This window comes from Chiloscyllium punctatum, chromosome 48, assembly GCF_047496795.1.
Source record: "Chiloscyllium punctatum isolate Juve2018m chromosome 48, sChiPun1.3, whole genome shotgun sequence".
Lineage (NCBI taxonomy): Eukaryota > Metazoa > Chordata > Chondrichthyes > Orectolobiformes > Hemiscylliidae > Chiloscyllium > Chiloscyllium punctatum.
Window position 1 is genome coordinate 56573111 of NC_092786.1, and position 16929 is coordinate 56590039.

General features: G+C 44.5%; 1 protein-coding gene across 22 annotated transcripts in view; it reads right to left on the minus strand.

Moving 5' to 3' along the window:
* Positions 1 to 16653, minus strand: part of tle3a (TLE family member 3, transcriptional corepressor a) — a 77169-nt gene extending 60516 nt beyond the window's left edge. For 21 of the 22 annotated variants that reach the window (XM_072565315.1, XM_072565310.1, XM_072565314.1 and 18 more), the window contains exons 1-4: positions 15852 to 16652; positions 15572 to 15669; positions 15137 to 15200; positions 14464 to 14508 (exon numbers count right to left, since the gene is read on the minus strand). In XM_072565315.1, the coding sequence (XP_072421416.1) occupies positions 14464 to 14508; positions 15137 to 15200; positions 15572 to 15669; positions 15852 to 15875 (231 nt within the window). In that variant the 5' untranslated portion in view covers positions 15876 to 16652. Of the gene's footprint in view, positions 1 to 14463; positions 14509 to 15136; positions 15201 to 15571; positions 15670 to 15851 lie in introns of all 22 variants that reach the window. The other variant, XM_072565307.1, reaches the window with a different exon arrangement.
* Between the last annotated feature and the right edge of the window lie 276 nt (positions 16654 to 16929).

The following is a 16929-nucleotide window of genomic DNA, read 5'->3' on the forward strand; positions in this document are numbered from 1 at the left end:
AATTGCACCACAGGCTATATCTCACAATACTGTCAGCAACAGAAGGGCAGCACAGTGACTCGGTGGTTAGCACTGCTACCTCACAGCGCCAGGGACACTGTTTTGATTCCAGCATTGGGCAACTGTCTATGTTGAGTTTGCACATTCTCCCAGTGTCTGTGTGGGTTTCCTGCCATAGTCCAAAGGTGTGCAGGTTAGGTGAGTTGGCCATGCCAAATTGCTTATAGTGTTCAGGGATGTGTAGGTTAGGTGCATGTGACAGGAAACTGTAGGGGAATGGGTCTGGGTGGGTTACTCTTTGGAGGGTCACTATGGACTAGTTGGGCCAAATGCCCTGTTTCCACACTGTAGGGATTCTAAGAAAACATGCATGCATTACCCAAGAGTTCAGTCTTTTGAAAGAAAGATTAAGCTGGAAATAAATTCACAAAATTGCTTTTCAGCATTCTCCTAAGACAGTCCGAACACATGAAAAACTTTCCTAGTCAAAGTTCCGTTTCACTGACACTGGGAACTGGCAAACGGCTTAAGTAGCTTAATCAGCTTAATCAGCCATAGTCTTAAATCAAAATCTTTTCACTATCATAGTCAAATTGCAAGAGTAGGGCTGTTTTGGTGCAGTGGTAGTACCCCTACATCTGAGCCAGGGGGTCTGGATTCAAGCGCCATCTGCTCAGAGAGATGTGCAATAAAAGTCTGGATAGAGTTGATGAGAAAATATCAAATTGAAAACATCGCAAGTACCAATGATGCAAATAGTTTGATAACCCCGTGGTCGTTAAGCCGTCAGAGTTACAGAAACCCTAATAGTTGATGGAGGAAACTTCTGCTCTTTAAGGGGGCAAGCCTCCTTCCCAAGTTGCCCTTTTGTAATAAGCTGCTCCAACCACATCAGCTCAAAATGCAAGTCAAATACATGGATCTTGGGGCAAGTAAGGGACTGATAACACACACCTGCCTTGACAGCAAAGTCACATCCAGGAGAACAACATTCAATAATCTGCAATATTCTGTCTGGCACTATCTGACTCTTCACGATAAGTGATTGGGACAAGTCCTCAGTGAGAAGGCAGACTGTAGAGGGATGTGTTGGGCTAAGTTGCTTAAACCAAGCTCTATCCTTTGCTACAAATATCTTTCTTTAAAATTTCAACTGAAACAACAGGGTGGTTGAATACATTATTCACCCCCTTCTCTCTCTCACCCCCTCCCTGATCACCTCCCACTCACACTGACTGCAACACATGTAATCCATTTGTTATTCCTTTTCCAAACAACAAAAGAGTCTAACCACAGATCAGGCAAATTATTTGACTCAGGAAGAGAACACCACAGTGTAGGATCCTGTCCTCGCAGAAGGATTGCTATCCAATCAGGAGCAGGAATCCTGGAAGATTTACCACAAAAGGAATGGAAGGTGATCCCTGCTCAAGAGAATCCAGCTTGGACAGACTGAATAGATCCCAGGTTTGTAGATTATATGCGTGCCATCTTTTAACTGTGGTCCTACATTCTCAGACACAGTGAGTGAGTGAAACTCACTATGAGCAGAGCACACTGTTTTTCAGCTGGTCAATCCCAGTAGAAGCTACTGACTCATTACAGCAAAGCTGTCAAACTGCATAAAGACAGACATCCAAATTCCCACTCCCCTCTCTATAGAATAATGCTTCCTAATAACAACTTCCTGAATTGCCTGGCTCTAAGCATGGATAGAGGCTTGGTTAGTTAACATGGTGCAGTGAGTAAGCCAGAACCTGGGAGGGTCACTGGGATCAGTACTAGGGCAATCTCTACTCCCGATTTGGATAAAGAGACTGAACGCATGGTAGCTACTTGAAAGGGATGCCATTTCAGTAAGGTTAGTGTTGTCCTATTTTTAAAAACTTATTTTTCAACTCTAAGTAATGCAACTACTTAAGAATTGAACCTAGGATGTTACTATAAGGAGACAGACATTGCAAGAGCTCTTCACTGTACTCCTACACAGTGCAACAAAACGACATTGGATAACCGATGACACCTTGGGGGGCGGGAAGGAAAGATGTCAAGGTGGTGGAGAGAGGGATAGAGTGAGGCTACGTGAGTGAACAAGATGTTGGCAGATGGTGTATAACTGCAGGGGGCAGGGGAGGGGTGGAAATGGGGAAAAAAAACATGAATTCACCCACTTTAGCAGGAAGAATAGAAAACCAGTATACAATTAAATGGAGAATTGAAGTGCGGAGTGCAATGAGCATCACGGAACATGAAACACAAATTGATATCTTCAAAGTTTGGTAGAAGATTTGTAGCTCGGGTGCTCGTTGTTGTGGTTCTGTTCGCCGAGCTGGGGATTTGTCTTGCAAACGTTTCGTTCCCTGTCTAGGTGACATCCTCAGTGCTTGGGAGCCTCCTGTGAAGCGCTTCTGTGCTGTTTCCTCCGGCATTTATAGTGGCCCGTCTCTGCCGCTTCCGGTTGTCAGTTCGAGCTGTCCACTGTAGTGGCCGGTATATTGGGTCCAGGTCGATGCGTTTGTTGATAGAATCTGTGGATGAGTGCCATGTCGTTTCGTGGCTAGTTGGTGTTCGTTCTTTGGTCAGTTTGTGTGATGGTGTCCCTGGCAGTGATACTATGGGTCTGAGTGGGATGTCTGGTTTGTGCACTTTGGGTAGTCCATAGAATCTGGGGGTGCTGTTGCTTTCAGGTTTCATTCTTTGTAGGTCAGACCTGGTTATCTGTCCATTTTTTTTGTAGATTCCTCAGTGTGTTGTTTATCCTATTGGTAAGCTATGGGGTGGGGTCAAACTCCCTCTTTTGGTAGGTGTACACCAACTAGCCACGAAACGACACGACCAGCTATCCTTAGTAGCCACACACACAGACGACAAGCAACATGAATTCGACTGGGACAACACTACCATTATAGGGCAAGCCAAACAGAGAACAGTCAGGGAATTCCTAGAGGCATGGCACTCATCCACAGACTCTATCAACAAACACATCGACCTGGACCCAATATACCGACCACTACAGCAGACAGCTCGAACTGACAACCGGAAGCGGCAGAGACAGGCCACTATAAATGCCGGAGGAAACACCACAGAAGCGCTTCACAGGAGGCTCTCAAGCACTGAGGATGTCACCTAGACAGGGGACGAAACATTTGCAAGACAAATTCCCAGCTCGGCGAACAGAACCACAACAACAAATAGATATCCATACAGCACACAATTAGGAAGACAATTGGAACGTTGCTATCTATTGCAAAGGGAATGGAACACAAGAACAGGGACAATTGTAATGGGGTACAGGGTCTTGGTGACACCATACTTGGAGCACATGGTGTAGGTTTAGCCTGTTTGTTCTGGTCTCCCGAGAGGAAATAATTCTAGCAACAGCATTGTCCTTAAAAAAAAATCCAGTTGGGTTCAGATTAGGTTAGTAAGGGCAGCAATTGATAGCAGGTTGAGCACTGCAACCAATATGTGCAAGCTTCCCAGTTTGAAAAGACACGCTCTACTGTGAAAAACCACCCCAGGGATGGTGGGGGCGACGTATTAATGCTCCCCACTGACCAAATCTTGGCCTGGTGACAACTGCAACAGGAAGGAAGCAGAACTGGAACAGGGAGCAAATTTTACAATGACATCGCACCCACACCCCAACACTGATGACAATGGCTTCAAAACAGGCTTGGTGTTTTTTTTTAACCCAGGGTTGGGGTGGTGGAATAGTTCCAGCAGCTGGTCAGAGGGAGAGGATTGGAAAGCTATCTGCAAGTAAATGCCAGCAACAGGTGAGAGATAAGGATGGAGATTAAAAAACAGCAAAAACAACCTCAAGGTTACATTTTTCTCAAAGATGTTGTGGTGACATTGTTGTCAAAACATAATGGAGGAGAGAGGAGAGACAAAAGGCTGGGACACAGTGATGCCAGAATTACTTTACAAGTAAAACAAAAAAAGGTTCAGGGCAAAAAAAAAGGACTGGAATCTGCTCCTGCAAACACTTAACCCTTTCAGAACTGAAAACCAAAAACAAAAAATGCTGGAGATCACATTGAGTCAAACAGCACCCATGGAGAGAGAGAGAGAGCAGGCTAACATCAAGTCCAGACCTGCAAAGAGAGTCATCTGGACTCAAATGTTAAACTCAGCAGCTTTTGTTTACAGTCCTGATTCCAGCAGAGTGTAACTTGCTGGAATCCCAACCCTCTCAGTCCTCGTTCAGACCAAATCAGTTGAAGGCTACTCAACAGCAAAGATGCTCCCAGAATCTAGAACCTTGTCTGAACTAAAAACTCTAAAAAGGTGCAGACGAGGAAAGTCTCAACAAGCACATCCAGGAGGGGCTGCTAAGGCTCCAGTATGACCCTGCAGCCTCTTGGCCTTTAAATATTAATTTCCAATGTCCTGCTGTGAACTATTAAAAAAAACTGAAGCATGAGAGACAGATTTCCTTTCCCTTTAAAAAAGGTTCTTCAGGCACTTTTTTTTTCCCCTCCCAAAAGAGCATTGCAAAGGGGGGGAAGAAAGGGAGAGGACTGGGTGGGATGACGCATACAGGTCATTTGATGAGATCACCAGGAAGAGGTCTGGATTGTAAGGTATTAAACCAGCTCCTGTGGCTTGCAGCGAGTAGTATTCCTGGGTGACCACCCAAACCAGCAACTTCGCATTTAACTAGAAACCAGGGGATGCATGCCAGTGTCACAGATCCACAAATGCGTGTGCACATCAGTCTGAGTGAGAGGATGAACAAAGCGAATGACAGATTAAAAATGAAGAGAAAACATGAGATGGCAAGGCCCATTACACTACACCATCCATTAAGTGAATAAAAACAAGCCCCAGAGCACTGGTGGTCACACTCCTGCTCCACAATTATCAGCACTTTCCACTGTCTAACACCAATTCAAGTGCTCACTTCAGTACTCCCGTCAAAAGCATGGTGAAAGCTATTTGACCTTACACTATCATTAGGAACTGAGAAGTGAGCCAGAGTATACGTACGGGTGGGGGAGGGACAGGAAAAGGGGAGAGAAAAAAAAATGAGCAGAGCACAGCCCTCCCTCCCCCCAGTGAACATATACACTTGAATAATTCTTGCAAACATGTCATTTAAGTGGCTGGTGTTTATGATGCCACAAGGGAAAAGAATCAAAGCAGTGAGCAGTGTTTGTTGAAGCTAAGGAGACTCCAACAACCATTTCAATTAATAGCCATAAATCGCATCTATAAAAGATATCCTTTCATGCTGAAAAAATGTCAAAGCACTTTATGCAATGAATTACTTTGTGTACACAAGTCACTGGAGTTCACGGTGGCTCAATGGTTAGCACTGCTGCCTCACAGCACCAGGGACCTGGGTTCAAATCCTACCCTTGGACAACTGTGTCGAGTTTGCACATTCTCCCTGTGGCTGCATGGGATTCATACCACAATCCAAAGATACACAGGGGAGGTGGCTTGGCCATGCTAAGTTGCCCCATAGTATCCAGGAACATGGTGGATTAGCCATGAGAGATGCTGGGTTACAGGGATGGGGTAGGATGCTCCTCAGAGGGTCAGGGCATACCTGATTTGGCCAAATGGCCTGCATCCACACCATAAGGATTCTATGATTCACAAATCATAGAATTGTCCCCATCATCTCCCATCCCAGCAGCCACACTGTTCCTACATTCCCATTAGTAACTGTGCCCCATAAACTAGCATGACTGAAACAAGCTAACTGGTCACGTTGCTCTTGTGGGAGCTTGCTGTGCACAAATCGGTTGCAGATCTCCCATCTCAGTGACTGCAATCAGTTCAAAACTAAATTAATTTGTGACAGATCCTCTCAACAAAAACAGACCAGAAAATCTTTTAAAAAGATTCACTTTGGAAACTAAGAGCCACTACGTGCGATCAGCAATACCCAGCACCACCGACCCACCAAAACACACAAAAAGCAGTCTCTTCCCATCTCAGCAATAAAGCAAGGACTAGAGATAATAGGGGTGTCATGATCAAAACAATGGACTGGAAATATAGGGACACAGGCTGTTGTATGCCACTTTCAGGTCAGTGTTGAATTTTATATTCTTCACCAAATCAATATTTATTAAAATCATTCTTGAAAATGGTATCATTTACTATTTTTTTTTAAAAATTGCAACACCAGGTTATAGTCCAACAGGTTTATTTGGAAGCACTAGCTTTCAGAGCACTGCACATTCATCAGGAAGCTTACCTGATGAAGGAACAGCACTCCGAAAGCTAGTGCTTCCAAATAAACCTGTTGGACTATAACCTGGTGTTGTGTTACTTTGTCCACCCCAGTCCAACACCAGCACCTCCACATCAAGGCTACTATTAAATATGTCATCACTGTCCTCTTTGGGAGCATTTGATGTTTTAGATTATAAACAAGTCAGTTAAGAACAATTAAAAAATCCTAATGTGAGGCAAGTCTGCAGAACAGACAATCCTGGAGCAATGCCAGCCTGTCTCCACCATTTAGGATGGAATGAACAGCTCAGAACAAAGCCTACTCTCACTGACATGACCAGAAGAGTCACTTCTTGATGTCAGAGTGATACATCAACCTCTCCAGCCCAGAGATCTCTGGTGCATATCCAATCGCTCGACTGTCTCTATTCTTATTGCTCCTCCACTGGAAGTCACATCTTCAGTTGCCTAGAGCTAAAACTCTGGAAATCACTCCAGATCACCTCAAATCAAACAAACATTCAGGAAGATATGCCCCTTGACTGAATTCTATGGGGCGTTTGCCCTACGTCAATGTCAAGCTTTGTTGGATGGGAATCCTACAGAGTGCCTCAACATGTTGTATATGTTGATGAGGTCATTTTTTGGAGTACTGTGTGCAGTTCTGGTCACCCTGCTATAGAAAGGATATTAAATTAGAGGTGGTTCTGGAAAGATTTACCAGGTGTTGCCACGAATGGGAAGACTAGAGTTCGAAGGAAAGGCTGGAAATGTTTCTTCACTTGAGCAGGAGGTGCATAGATAAGGTGAATGATGAGGGTTTTTTCCCTGATGGGGACATATTTTAAAGTAGAAAGATTTTTTAAAAAGACATGAGGGACAACTTTTTTTTTTAAAAAAGTGATTCACGTGTGGAATGAGTTGCCAGAGGAAGTGGTGGATGCAGGGGCAGTTACAATATTTGAGACATTGAGAATAGGAAAGGTTTGGAGGGATATGAGCCAAAACGCAGACAAGTGGGACTAGTTTAGTTTGGGAACATCGTCCAACATGAACTAGTTGGACCGAAGGGTCTATGTTTCCATGCTGTATGACTACTATATTCAAACAAAGTACCACTTAAAAAGGCAAGTGTTGTTGCTATAAATTGTTTTATTGGGGCAGGATTGGGATATAAAGTGGGAACAAGAGGTTACTATTTAAAGCGTTGCAGGATGCCTTTAAGAGGCAGTAACTTTGCCAGCAATTTTACCTTATAACATCCACGTGTAATGTGAGAAGGGCAAAGAATCACAATTGCTGCTTAAAACACAGAACCAAGGCTTGGGAAAAAGAGAGAAGAAACCAACAGAGGGCAGGTGTTGAACCATGTACACAAAGCTTTTTATTGTGTGCTCCAGGCCACTACCAAAAAGTATCTACGACTCTATGTATCAGCACCAGCTGATTAGGCAGCATTCCACTAAAGAGCATTTTCACACATCTCACTGCCCTTGTTACTAGCTCATGCTCTCTCCCAAAGCAGTTAACACAAACCAATGTGCTCACCCCACCCCACCCCCTAACCCTAGATGTCAGATCCCACACGAAGCTCCAAACTAAACCATCCCACAAGGTAGAAAAACAGCAGAGTGGCTGTACTCCATCTCCCGGACAGAGTCAGGGTTCAGCACAGATGGACAATGAAGTGGACAGCTCTGAGGGAGGGTCACTTGACCCGAAACATTAACTCCAGATTTTGCTCCAGAGATGCTGCCAGACCTACTGAGGTTTATCAGGAATGCCTGATTTGGTGTCAGACAGACAGGTTTGGATGATAGGACACTGCTTGAATTATTCACCAGCCCTACCCCAACCCACTCGCCACTACACAGACAGCTGCTTTGATTTCTAGGTGGTTTGCAAACTTACTCCCACTGCTTCACCCCACCCTCAAAACCTGTCTTATCATCATCTTTTAAATCTCTGCGCCCTTCCAATCCGCACCACTTTCACACTGAGTCTTCATCATCCCATCAATGGCTGAAATCGCTGATACCAGTCTAACCCCTGGAATTCCCTCCCACCCTCTCCTTCCTCACCTTAAAAATTCACCACACATTTGTTCAGGCATGCTAACATCTCATCTCAGCAGTTTCCAGTGAGACACTTCAAGACTTGTTGCTACTTTTAAAAAAAGTGGTGCTACTGAAATGCAAGTTGATGTTTACAAGGATAAGCCATAGGTATCCCATGATAACCCCTGGGGTAATCCTGCTAGAATTACAAAGGCAGGCCTCTGGGAGGGATCAATTTAGACAAATCAACTCAAGGGTAACAGCACCTAAGGTGAGTTTGGGATTTGCTGCATGTAGCACTTACCCACTCTCTCTTTGCCCCATCCCCTACACACACCACCTGCCAAACACCACGAGTAACCATGGCACACATCCATCCCACCCCAACAGGTCACCAACCAAATAAACACTCAGCAACATAATTGCACTGTCTTCCTTAAACTTTCATCTTTGCTCACTGTTTGTTATGTTTTGTAAAGGCTTAGGAATGAAGGTTCTCACCCAATGTGAGCACCACATGTATAACAGAACCAGAGATGCAGTACTGAAGGTGTACCACAGAGCCAGAGGCACAGTTCCCTCAGTGGGAGGTAAAATCAAGCCACTGGCACCAGCTGTGGGAGTGTTCAAACCAATAACCCTCCCTCAAGGTTATCAATTAACAACAGATCAGTTACCAGATTTTAAAATCGAACAGCTCAAGAGATTCTGGTTTTATGCTCCTAAGTTGGAAGATGGGGTCAAGATGTAGGAAGGATTTTAACAAGCTCAGTATCAACTGCATCCCTCCCAGGGAGATTCAGATAAAAGTTGCTCCTGCCCCACAGTCAGCACACAACTTCTTATGGGATCTTACTGTGTGAGAAACTGCGACCCCAATTTCCCTAAAGAACAATGGGAAGCCATCTTCATGGTGTACAAAAGGGAACTTCAAAAATGTTGTTTGAGTGATTGGAAATGATATAAAATGCTATGCACTGTCTCAGATGCTCCAAGTTATAGAGATCTCACAGCTCCTACGTGCTAGAACTCGGTCAGTCTCGGCTGATGGTCAATAAATGCTGGGGAGAGACAAGTGACAATTCCTACATCCCAGGGACTACATTTGAAAAGTCCATTATATATAGAGCCGTATGGCAGCTCAGTGGTTAGCGCTGCTACTTCACAGCACCATGGACCCAGGTTTGATTCCAGCCTCGGGTGACCGTGTGGAGTTTGAATATTCTCCCCATGTCACTGTGGGTTTTCTCCCACAATCCAAAGATTGGCAGGTTACAATGGATTGGCCATACTAAATTGCCCATAGTGTCCAGGTATGTGCAGATTAAGTGCATTAGTCAGGGATAAATGTAGAGTTATAGGGTAGAAGAGCTGGTCTGGGTGGGATACTCTTCAGAGGGTCAGTGTGGACTTGTTGGGCCAAACAGCCTGTTTCCACAAAGATACTTTAAAGAATAACACAGGGGGGAAAAAAAGTGAATGAGGGGATAAACTTGATTCACCCATCACACACTGCAATGTTTTGACATCTAGGCTGGGTGTCATCTTACACAACCTAAAAACTCAAATTCATCACTTGAAATATTTTCCAAAAAGAAAAGCATAAAAAAAGAACATCTTAGAATGAGGGATCAATCATTTTTAAACAGCGTACAGAGGAGTGCAAATCTTTGGAATGCTGCTCCCTGGAGAGCCAGTCACTGGGTATTTTCAATACAGAGATGAACTTTTGGAATCCAAGGGGAGACAGGGCAAGGAAGTAAAGCACAGGCAGAAGACCCACTTGTGAGAAGAGTCTTGAATCAGGGAGGGCACAGTTCAAGAAAGAAAAACAGGGATCTCTCACTGAAGTTGGAGGGGAGGTGAAATTGCACTCGACTATTAGGTTCGTGACTCTGTGGAAATAGAGCCAAAATCATTGAACATCAAGGCGGCAGAGGTAGCTGGATTCTAGACAAAAGTCAAAAAAGGTGACCACGGGCAGGTGGGAGTGAGTGTGAAGTAGAGACCACAAACAGATCGGCCTTAAATCTTACAGAATGGCAGAGCAAGCTCGAGGGACCAAATAGCCTTCTCCTGCTCTCTCACTACGCTGCTGGATGTCCTAAAGGCCGGAAAAAGTATGGCTCAATTGCAAGTAACCTGCTTTTGGAGGAAAAACAGGAAGAGACAAATCAGTACAACCCCATCCTTTCCCTGTATCAGGACCCAGGCCAACGGACACAGTCAAGTCCCCAAACTGTGAACACCAGGTTTGGGCTAAGGATGGGAATGGTCCAGAGACACTGAACAATGGACCTTTGAACAACTGTCCATCCAAGACCTCCCTTAACAAAGAATTCTTCACTTACAACAACAGGGTTTTACATTGTGTTAGTGTTTACTGAAAAGTGACTGTTTCTGTTAGACAACACCCAGCGTGCACTCCTCCAGTAACCATGGCGATATGCTGGGAAACAACATGCCACAAATCCAATTGCAGGCTGGGAAATTCCAGTGATACAAAAGCTCATTAGCTCAGTTAATCTGCACTCCAACACAAAACAGCAACCAGCGAGGACCACTGCAAAAGCCAAAATAACGTACAGCCGTTATTATTGTTCAAAATAAATCTCTCAGCTCCGTTAAAGGAGCAAGACTAACGGATTATCATCTTGTCATTCTTGAAAGTTGCTTCATCGTTTTCCCGATCTTCATAAAGAAAGCTTTGTTTAGACAGGGCAAGGATATAAATATTCAGTGGCAAGGGCTGGTGAGAGGTGACAGAGACAGGGAAGGGGTGTAGGGACTGCTGGGGGTGGGAGACAGAGGGGGTGTAAGGGCTGGTGCTGGGAAGTTAAAGATAGGGAAGGGGCAAGTTCAGGGAATTTGGAAAGGTGGAGAGAGAAAAATGGAACAGTTCCACTGAGGGTCTCTAACAGGTTGCACTTGATTAATACAAAGCTGCCAACAAAAACCCCATACTAACCGAAAGCCGGTGTGTGGAAATGGATGTGGAAAAGGATGAATCCTATTCTGTAAAGGTCATTGCGACTAGAGATTATGCGCAAATCACCACAAGACACAGACCATGGTCTTGACATAGACCTCCCATCCCATCCACAAATAAACTAAACACGAAGAAACCAGAGACAGAGTCTTGCCATGCTTGTTCAAACTGAGAACACAGCAGCTCGATGGACACCAAGTTCCAACTCACTGTAACTAATAAACATTGATCAAGAATTCCAGAAGGAAAAAAAACACACACACACACACACACACACACACACAATGTCAAAACCACATATTTCACAAGCAATAAGATCAATACTACCCTTAATTCTGAGCTGGAGGGTTTACTTTCAAAGTTTCATTCTTGGGCACATGGAAAGCAGTTTATTGCCGGTCCCTTAATGTCCTTGAGCTCCCTAAGGCAGAGGGGTCAGCTTGACCATTTCAGAGGGAAACCTGGAGTTAACCAGCTCGCTGAGAGTCTGGAGTCACATGCAGGCCAGACCAGGCAATAGACAGCAACGTTCCTTTCTGAAAAGGATGACTGTGAACCAGGTAGAGTTTCTGCTATACTCCAATAGCTTGAGGATCAGGACTGAGGGCCTGCTGCATTGCTGGGTGTGCCAGACGATCAGTCACAAAAGTCAAACTAAAGCCCTGCTTGTCCTTTAAATGAAATGGTAAGATCCCATGGTGCTATTTTCATAGAGAGGTAGAGTTCTTCCTGGTGAACAGGCCAATGTTTATCGCTTAACTTGCAAAATTGGTGAAAGGAGGCTAACCAGTAAATTTATCACAGTTTGTTCGCCTCCAAAATCGGTTACGTTGTAAATAATTCACTGACGTCTGCAGAAGGTAAAAACAATGTTTAAAATGCAATTGCTCTCCAGATTGTCTCACACTGTTACAAGGAGATGGCTGCAGCGAGAATCATAGAATCCCTATAGTGGAGAAACAGGCCCTTTGGCCCAACAAGTCCACACCGATCCACCGAAGAGTATCCCACCCAGACCCATTCCCCAACCCTATTATTCTACATTTTCCCCTTACTAATGCACCTAACCTACACAGCCCTGAACACAATGGGCAATTTAGCACAGCCTATTCACCTAACCTGCATATCTTTGGACTGAGGGAGAAAACCAGAGCACCTGAAGGAAACCCATGTGGACACAGGCAGAACGTGCAAACTCCACACAGACAGCTGCCCGAGGCTGGAATCAAACCTGGGTTCTTGGCGCTGAGGTAGCAGTGCTAACCACTGAGTTACCGTGCCGCAAAGTGGTCAGTGAACAGAGACCCACAAACTCTGCTCGATTCACACCAAGGGCTGAATTGAAAAAGTCTCGATCAGGAGTCAGACTGTTTGCCTCAGCACCCCAGGCCTCCTCGCACCTTCCGCAGCCACACACGTCAATAAATCAAAGAGTAGGAACCACCGGAACACTTCCCAAAAATCGGCAGGTCTGCAGGGAATGAGAGCTTGCATTCCTGCGATGGTTTTCACTGTACCATGACCTCAGGAAGCCAAAGCATAAATCATTGTCATAACATCGACGACACAGAAGCTGATTTACATGAAACAAGCTCCCAGTAACGCAATAACTGAATAATCTGTAATTTCATCCCTGCCACCCATCCCAAAGGAAAACGTTGACAGAGGGGAACATTTTGCCCAAAGTTCTGGGAAGAACGGCTCCATCCTTCAAACAAAAAAAGAAAGCATCCCCATCAGTGCAGTAAACCTCAAAAGGTCCACAGATTCCAACCAACGGGTCAAAGAATCATCAGCAATACAGTGGCAGATCCAGCCAGTCCTCCAGGCAACTCCCTGCTGGACAAAAATAAAAAGGCCACAGCAATGACAGCAAAACCAATGGTAACCAAAACAGAATTGGTTCCAATCTAGTGATCTTCACTCCAGCAGGCACACAGCTCCACCCTGATAGTATCTTATCCGCTGAACACGTCACATTCCAACACAGCACTCACATTTCTCCCTTATAGTCATTTCAGATCAGTACCAGAGGGGAAAAACAGCATTTTTAAAAAAAGCTAAAAAAAAAGTGACGGGTACCAGAGAAAACTGGAGACAAACATAACTGACAAACTTATTGCAGAAAAAAGGGCAAGAAACATGCTCAAGATTGAAAACAATCAAATGGACTAATTTGACATTCACTGGTTTTCGAATACACTGCATCAACAAGTTAAGGGTTGGTCAAACTCCAAGCCAACAGGGATAAAAGGTCTGTAACTGCATAGTTACAGGTAGCTACGGGCAGAGAGAAAAAATCTTTTACAGCCCTTGGGCTTGCATACATAAAGAGAGCAAGAGTGTTGTGGAACAGCTCAGGGAAGGGAGCAGTTGAACAAGCGCCTGAATATTACTGGAGGCTTGACCATTTAGATACGACCACTATGGAACACTCGCCATTTAAAGACTCAACAAAGCAAATTGAAAAAAAAGGAATCTCAGTTTGGATTCCTGGCTTTTTCTTTTGCTCGTGAACCTCCTTTCTTTGCTTGGCTTCAAGGCATCAACTTATCACTGGATTGAAATTCCTCAAGCACCATTGAAAACAAACAAGATACTTTTTTAAAAACTTACTATAATTCCCTTTTTAAAGTGGAGAGAGGAAAGGCCAAATACAACTGCCCCCCCCCGAAAATTTTTTTTATTTATTCATGGAACATCCTCTCATTAATTTTAAATGCCTTTGACATTGAAAGGATCGCTGAGCTTTTGTAAAGAAGAATATGTAAGGTGGGGACTGATCCCTTCCAAAGCCTGCTTGGGAGAGACAAAAGGAACCCTGTCCCTTTAAGTCCATGACTGATTACCCAAGTTTCACATTACCTCCAATTAGTAGCACACAATGCTACTTGGGAAAGCAGGACTGACTGATGTTTGAATTGGAGCGCTGCAAGATTAGTTCTCTTTAAAAAGTGAAGCGTTTATCAGTCAGAAGCAGATTGCAGCCCCAACTTGTGGCAGGAAGTGGAACTGCCATTCACAACTCAAAAAAGAAAACTATATCCAAACTATTCAAAACAAAACCCAAATTTCACTCCCCCTGCAGAAATAGGGCACACAAAGGCCAATCGGACCCTCCACCTGTAGAATCACGGGGACCAGTTTTATGCACAGCCAATACTCAAAATTACAGCAATTCATCTTCCAATCCTAAAGGAAACATTTCCACATTGTTCTTACCTGCTTATGCATCTCAATATTCAACCCATAAGACATCTCGTAATACTGAAACAATAAAAAATTGTCAATGCATAAATTTACATTCTGGGATGTTTGAAAATCTCCCTGCAAATTTCCCACTCGTCTGTTGTTTTCTCTCTGTGTACCATCAATTGATTTCCACCTAAAGTTGATTTTAAAGATCCCTGCTTCCATCTCTGACTGCCTCCTTTTAATAAACAGCTGCAGTGATGGAAATTATAAAATTGTTCATTCACAGGCCACATGTGGACAGTACGTTTACCTTTTCAAAAGAAAGTCATCCAAATACTGGTCACTCAGATGTAAAGGAGAGCTGAATGTTTAGCAACCAGTGTTATTCCACCACAAAAGGGAGGTTATCTACTTACAACTCAACATTATATTGTAATTTAAAAGTATTTCCCAAATTCAGCAACAATCCCCAACACCATGATTTAAAATCTTGAAATTAGCAAAACAGACAACTGAATAAGTTTGATTGAGCTGGTGTCAATGGCTATGTCATGTCCTATTTTAATCAGCTCGTAATGAGAGCCAACAAATTTACTGACAAATATTCACATGGATTAACACAGGAACATCCCAGATTGAAAAAGAGAGACAGAAATACCTTGGGGGGGGGGGGGGGGGGATGTAAAAGAAAGAGACTTACCATAACATAATGACGCTGCATCTCTGTCTTTTCGTTTGCCAGTTTATCACATTCCATTTTCAAACTGAATTTAAAGAAACCGTAGAGGAAAAAGTATCAATTTCAAGGGGTTCAGGGAACCGAGACTGTGTCAACACATTAACCAAACAATGAACTGACATCACACGCTGAATAATTTAAAAGCTTGTTTACATGGCATCTACTAACCTAAACAAAGCAAATAAATTGCTCACTGCTTTATTGCTCAATATTATCACTTTAAAATACAGTCTGCTTATTGTCTAGTGAATTGTAAATGGAAGGGGGAAGTGGTGTAGGCTGAAAGATAGATTTTGGCGGGGGGGGGGGGGGGGGGAAGATAGGGGGTGATGAACTAGATTCTGATCGCTCCCTCTCTTGAACCAACTCAGCGTAAACACCATCGAATTGACCCACCTGTGATACTGAGCTTGCAAGAACTGAAATTCTTCCTTGATGCGGTCGCACGATTCCGCCACGGTGAATTTAAACGGTTGAGCAGGTTGATGAGGAGCCTGCAAGTACAAACAGCATTTTTTAAAAAAAAACAAAACCTCCGAATCAACAAACACCACACTCACTCGATACCGGCGCAATCAGGTGCTAGTTACGTCTAAGAGCAACAACAAAAAAAACTCTCGCTATTCAAGTTAAGAGGATTGTTTGTATCAAAATAGAGAGAGTGAAACACACTTACCGGATGCCTGCCTTGAGGATACATCTTTTAAACAATGTATCCCCGATTAGGGGGGAAGGGGGGGAAGGGGGGGGTGGGGTGAAGGGGAAAGAACCCCACGGGAGGGGGAAAAAAAAGAGGGAGATACAATTCCAACGATCGATGAACAAGATGCAAGCCCACAACACAAGAGAAAAGCTGTGAAGAGTCTACGGCCACGCCGCTCACGATCAGAACCACTCCCAATGCTACACAACAAAGCAGCAAGTCCTCCGGGCTGCAGGCGAGGAGATTTTGTTAAAAAAAAAGTCCCTTTGTGCTAAAAGACGAGGGGAGCTCCGACAGCACAGTTTGGATTAAGGGAGCTCATGGTACAACAGTCAGTCAGTCAGCAGCGACTCCGGCTGAGGTGGGGGGTGGGGGGAAAAGCAAAGATACAATGTGTGTTTTTTTAAAAAAAAGATCAGCTTCTCTTCACACAGAAAAGTCGCGATTCAGTTTCCTAAAACAGAATGGCAGCGTGGTCCGGAGGGAGGCAGAGAAATGGGGGGCGGGAGGGGGGAAGGAAGGCGATAGCGTCCACTTTTCTTTTGCGAAGGTGCGGCCGGGCAATCTGGAAGTTTGTGCCGGGATCCAGCTCCGTCCTCCTCCCGGAGGATCGGCTCAGCAGCCGAGGGGAGAGGCTCGCAGCTGCGGGGCGACGGCGAATCCCAGACCCGCAAGCTTCGACGGAGAGATCATGCTCGCTTCTTCCGAGCTGATGGGAGGCGGGGAGGGGGGGGTAGAGAAGGAAGGGAGGGAGGGCAGGAGTCGGCGTGGGGGGGGGGGGGGGGGGGCGAGGAAAATCGAGAAGGAAGGGAACACGGAACAACAGCCCAAAAGAAAACCAGCAGCGAGGAGGAAATTGCAATAATCTTCAATGAAGTTCAGCGGCGATTGTTTGCAATTGACATAATCCCAAAACGATTTCTCTCTCTCTCTCTCTCCACCTTGTAATTGCAATTCTATTTTGCAACAATATTTGTTACTGTTACAGTTTTGTAGCAAGACGACAGACAGGGATCCTTTTTCCTGCGAATTGGGAACGATCAGACGGAAT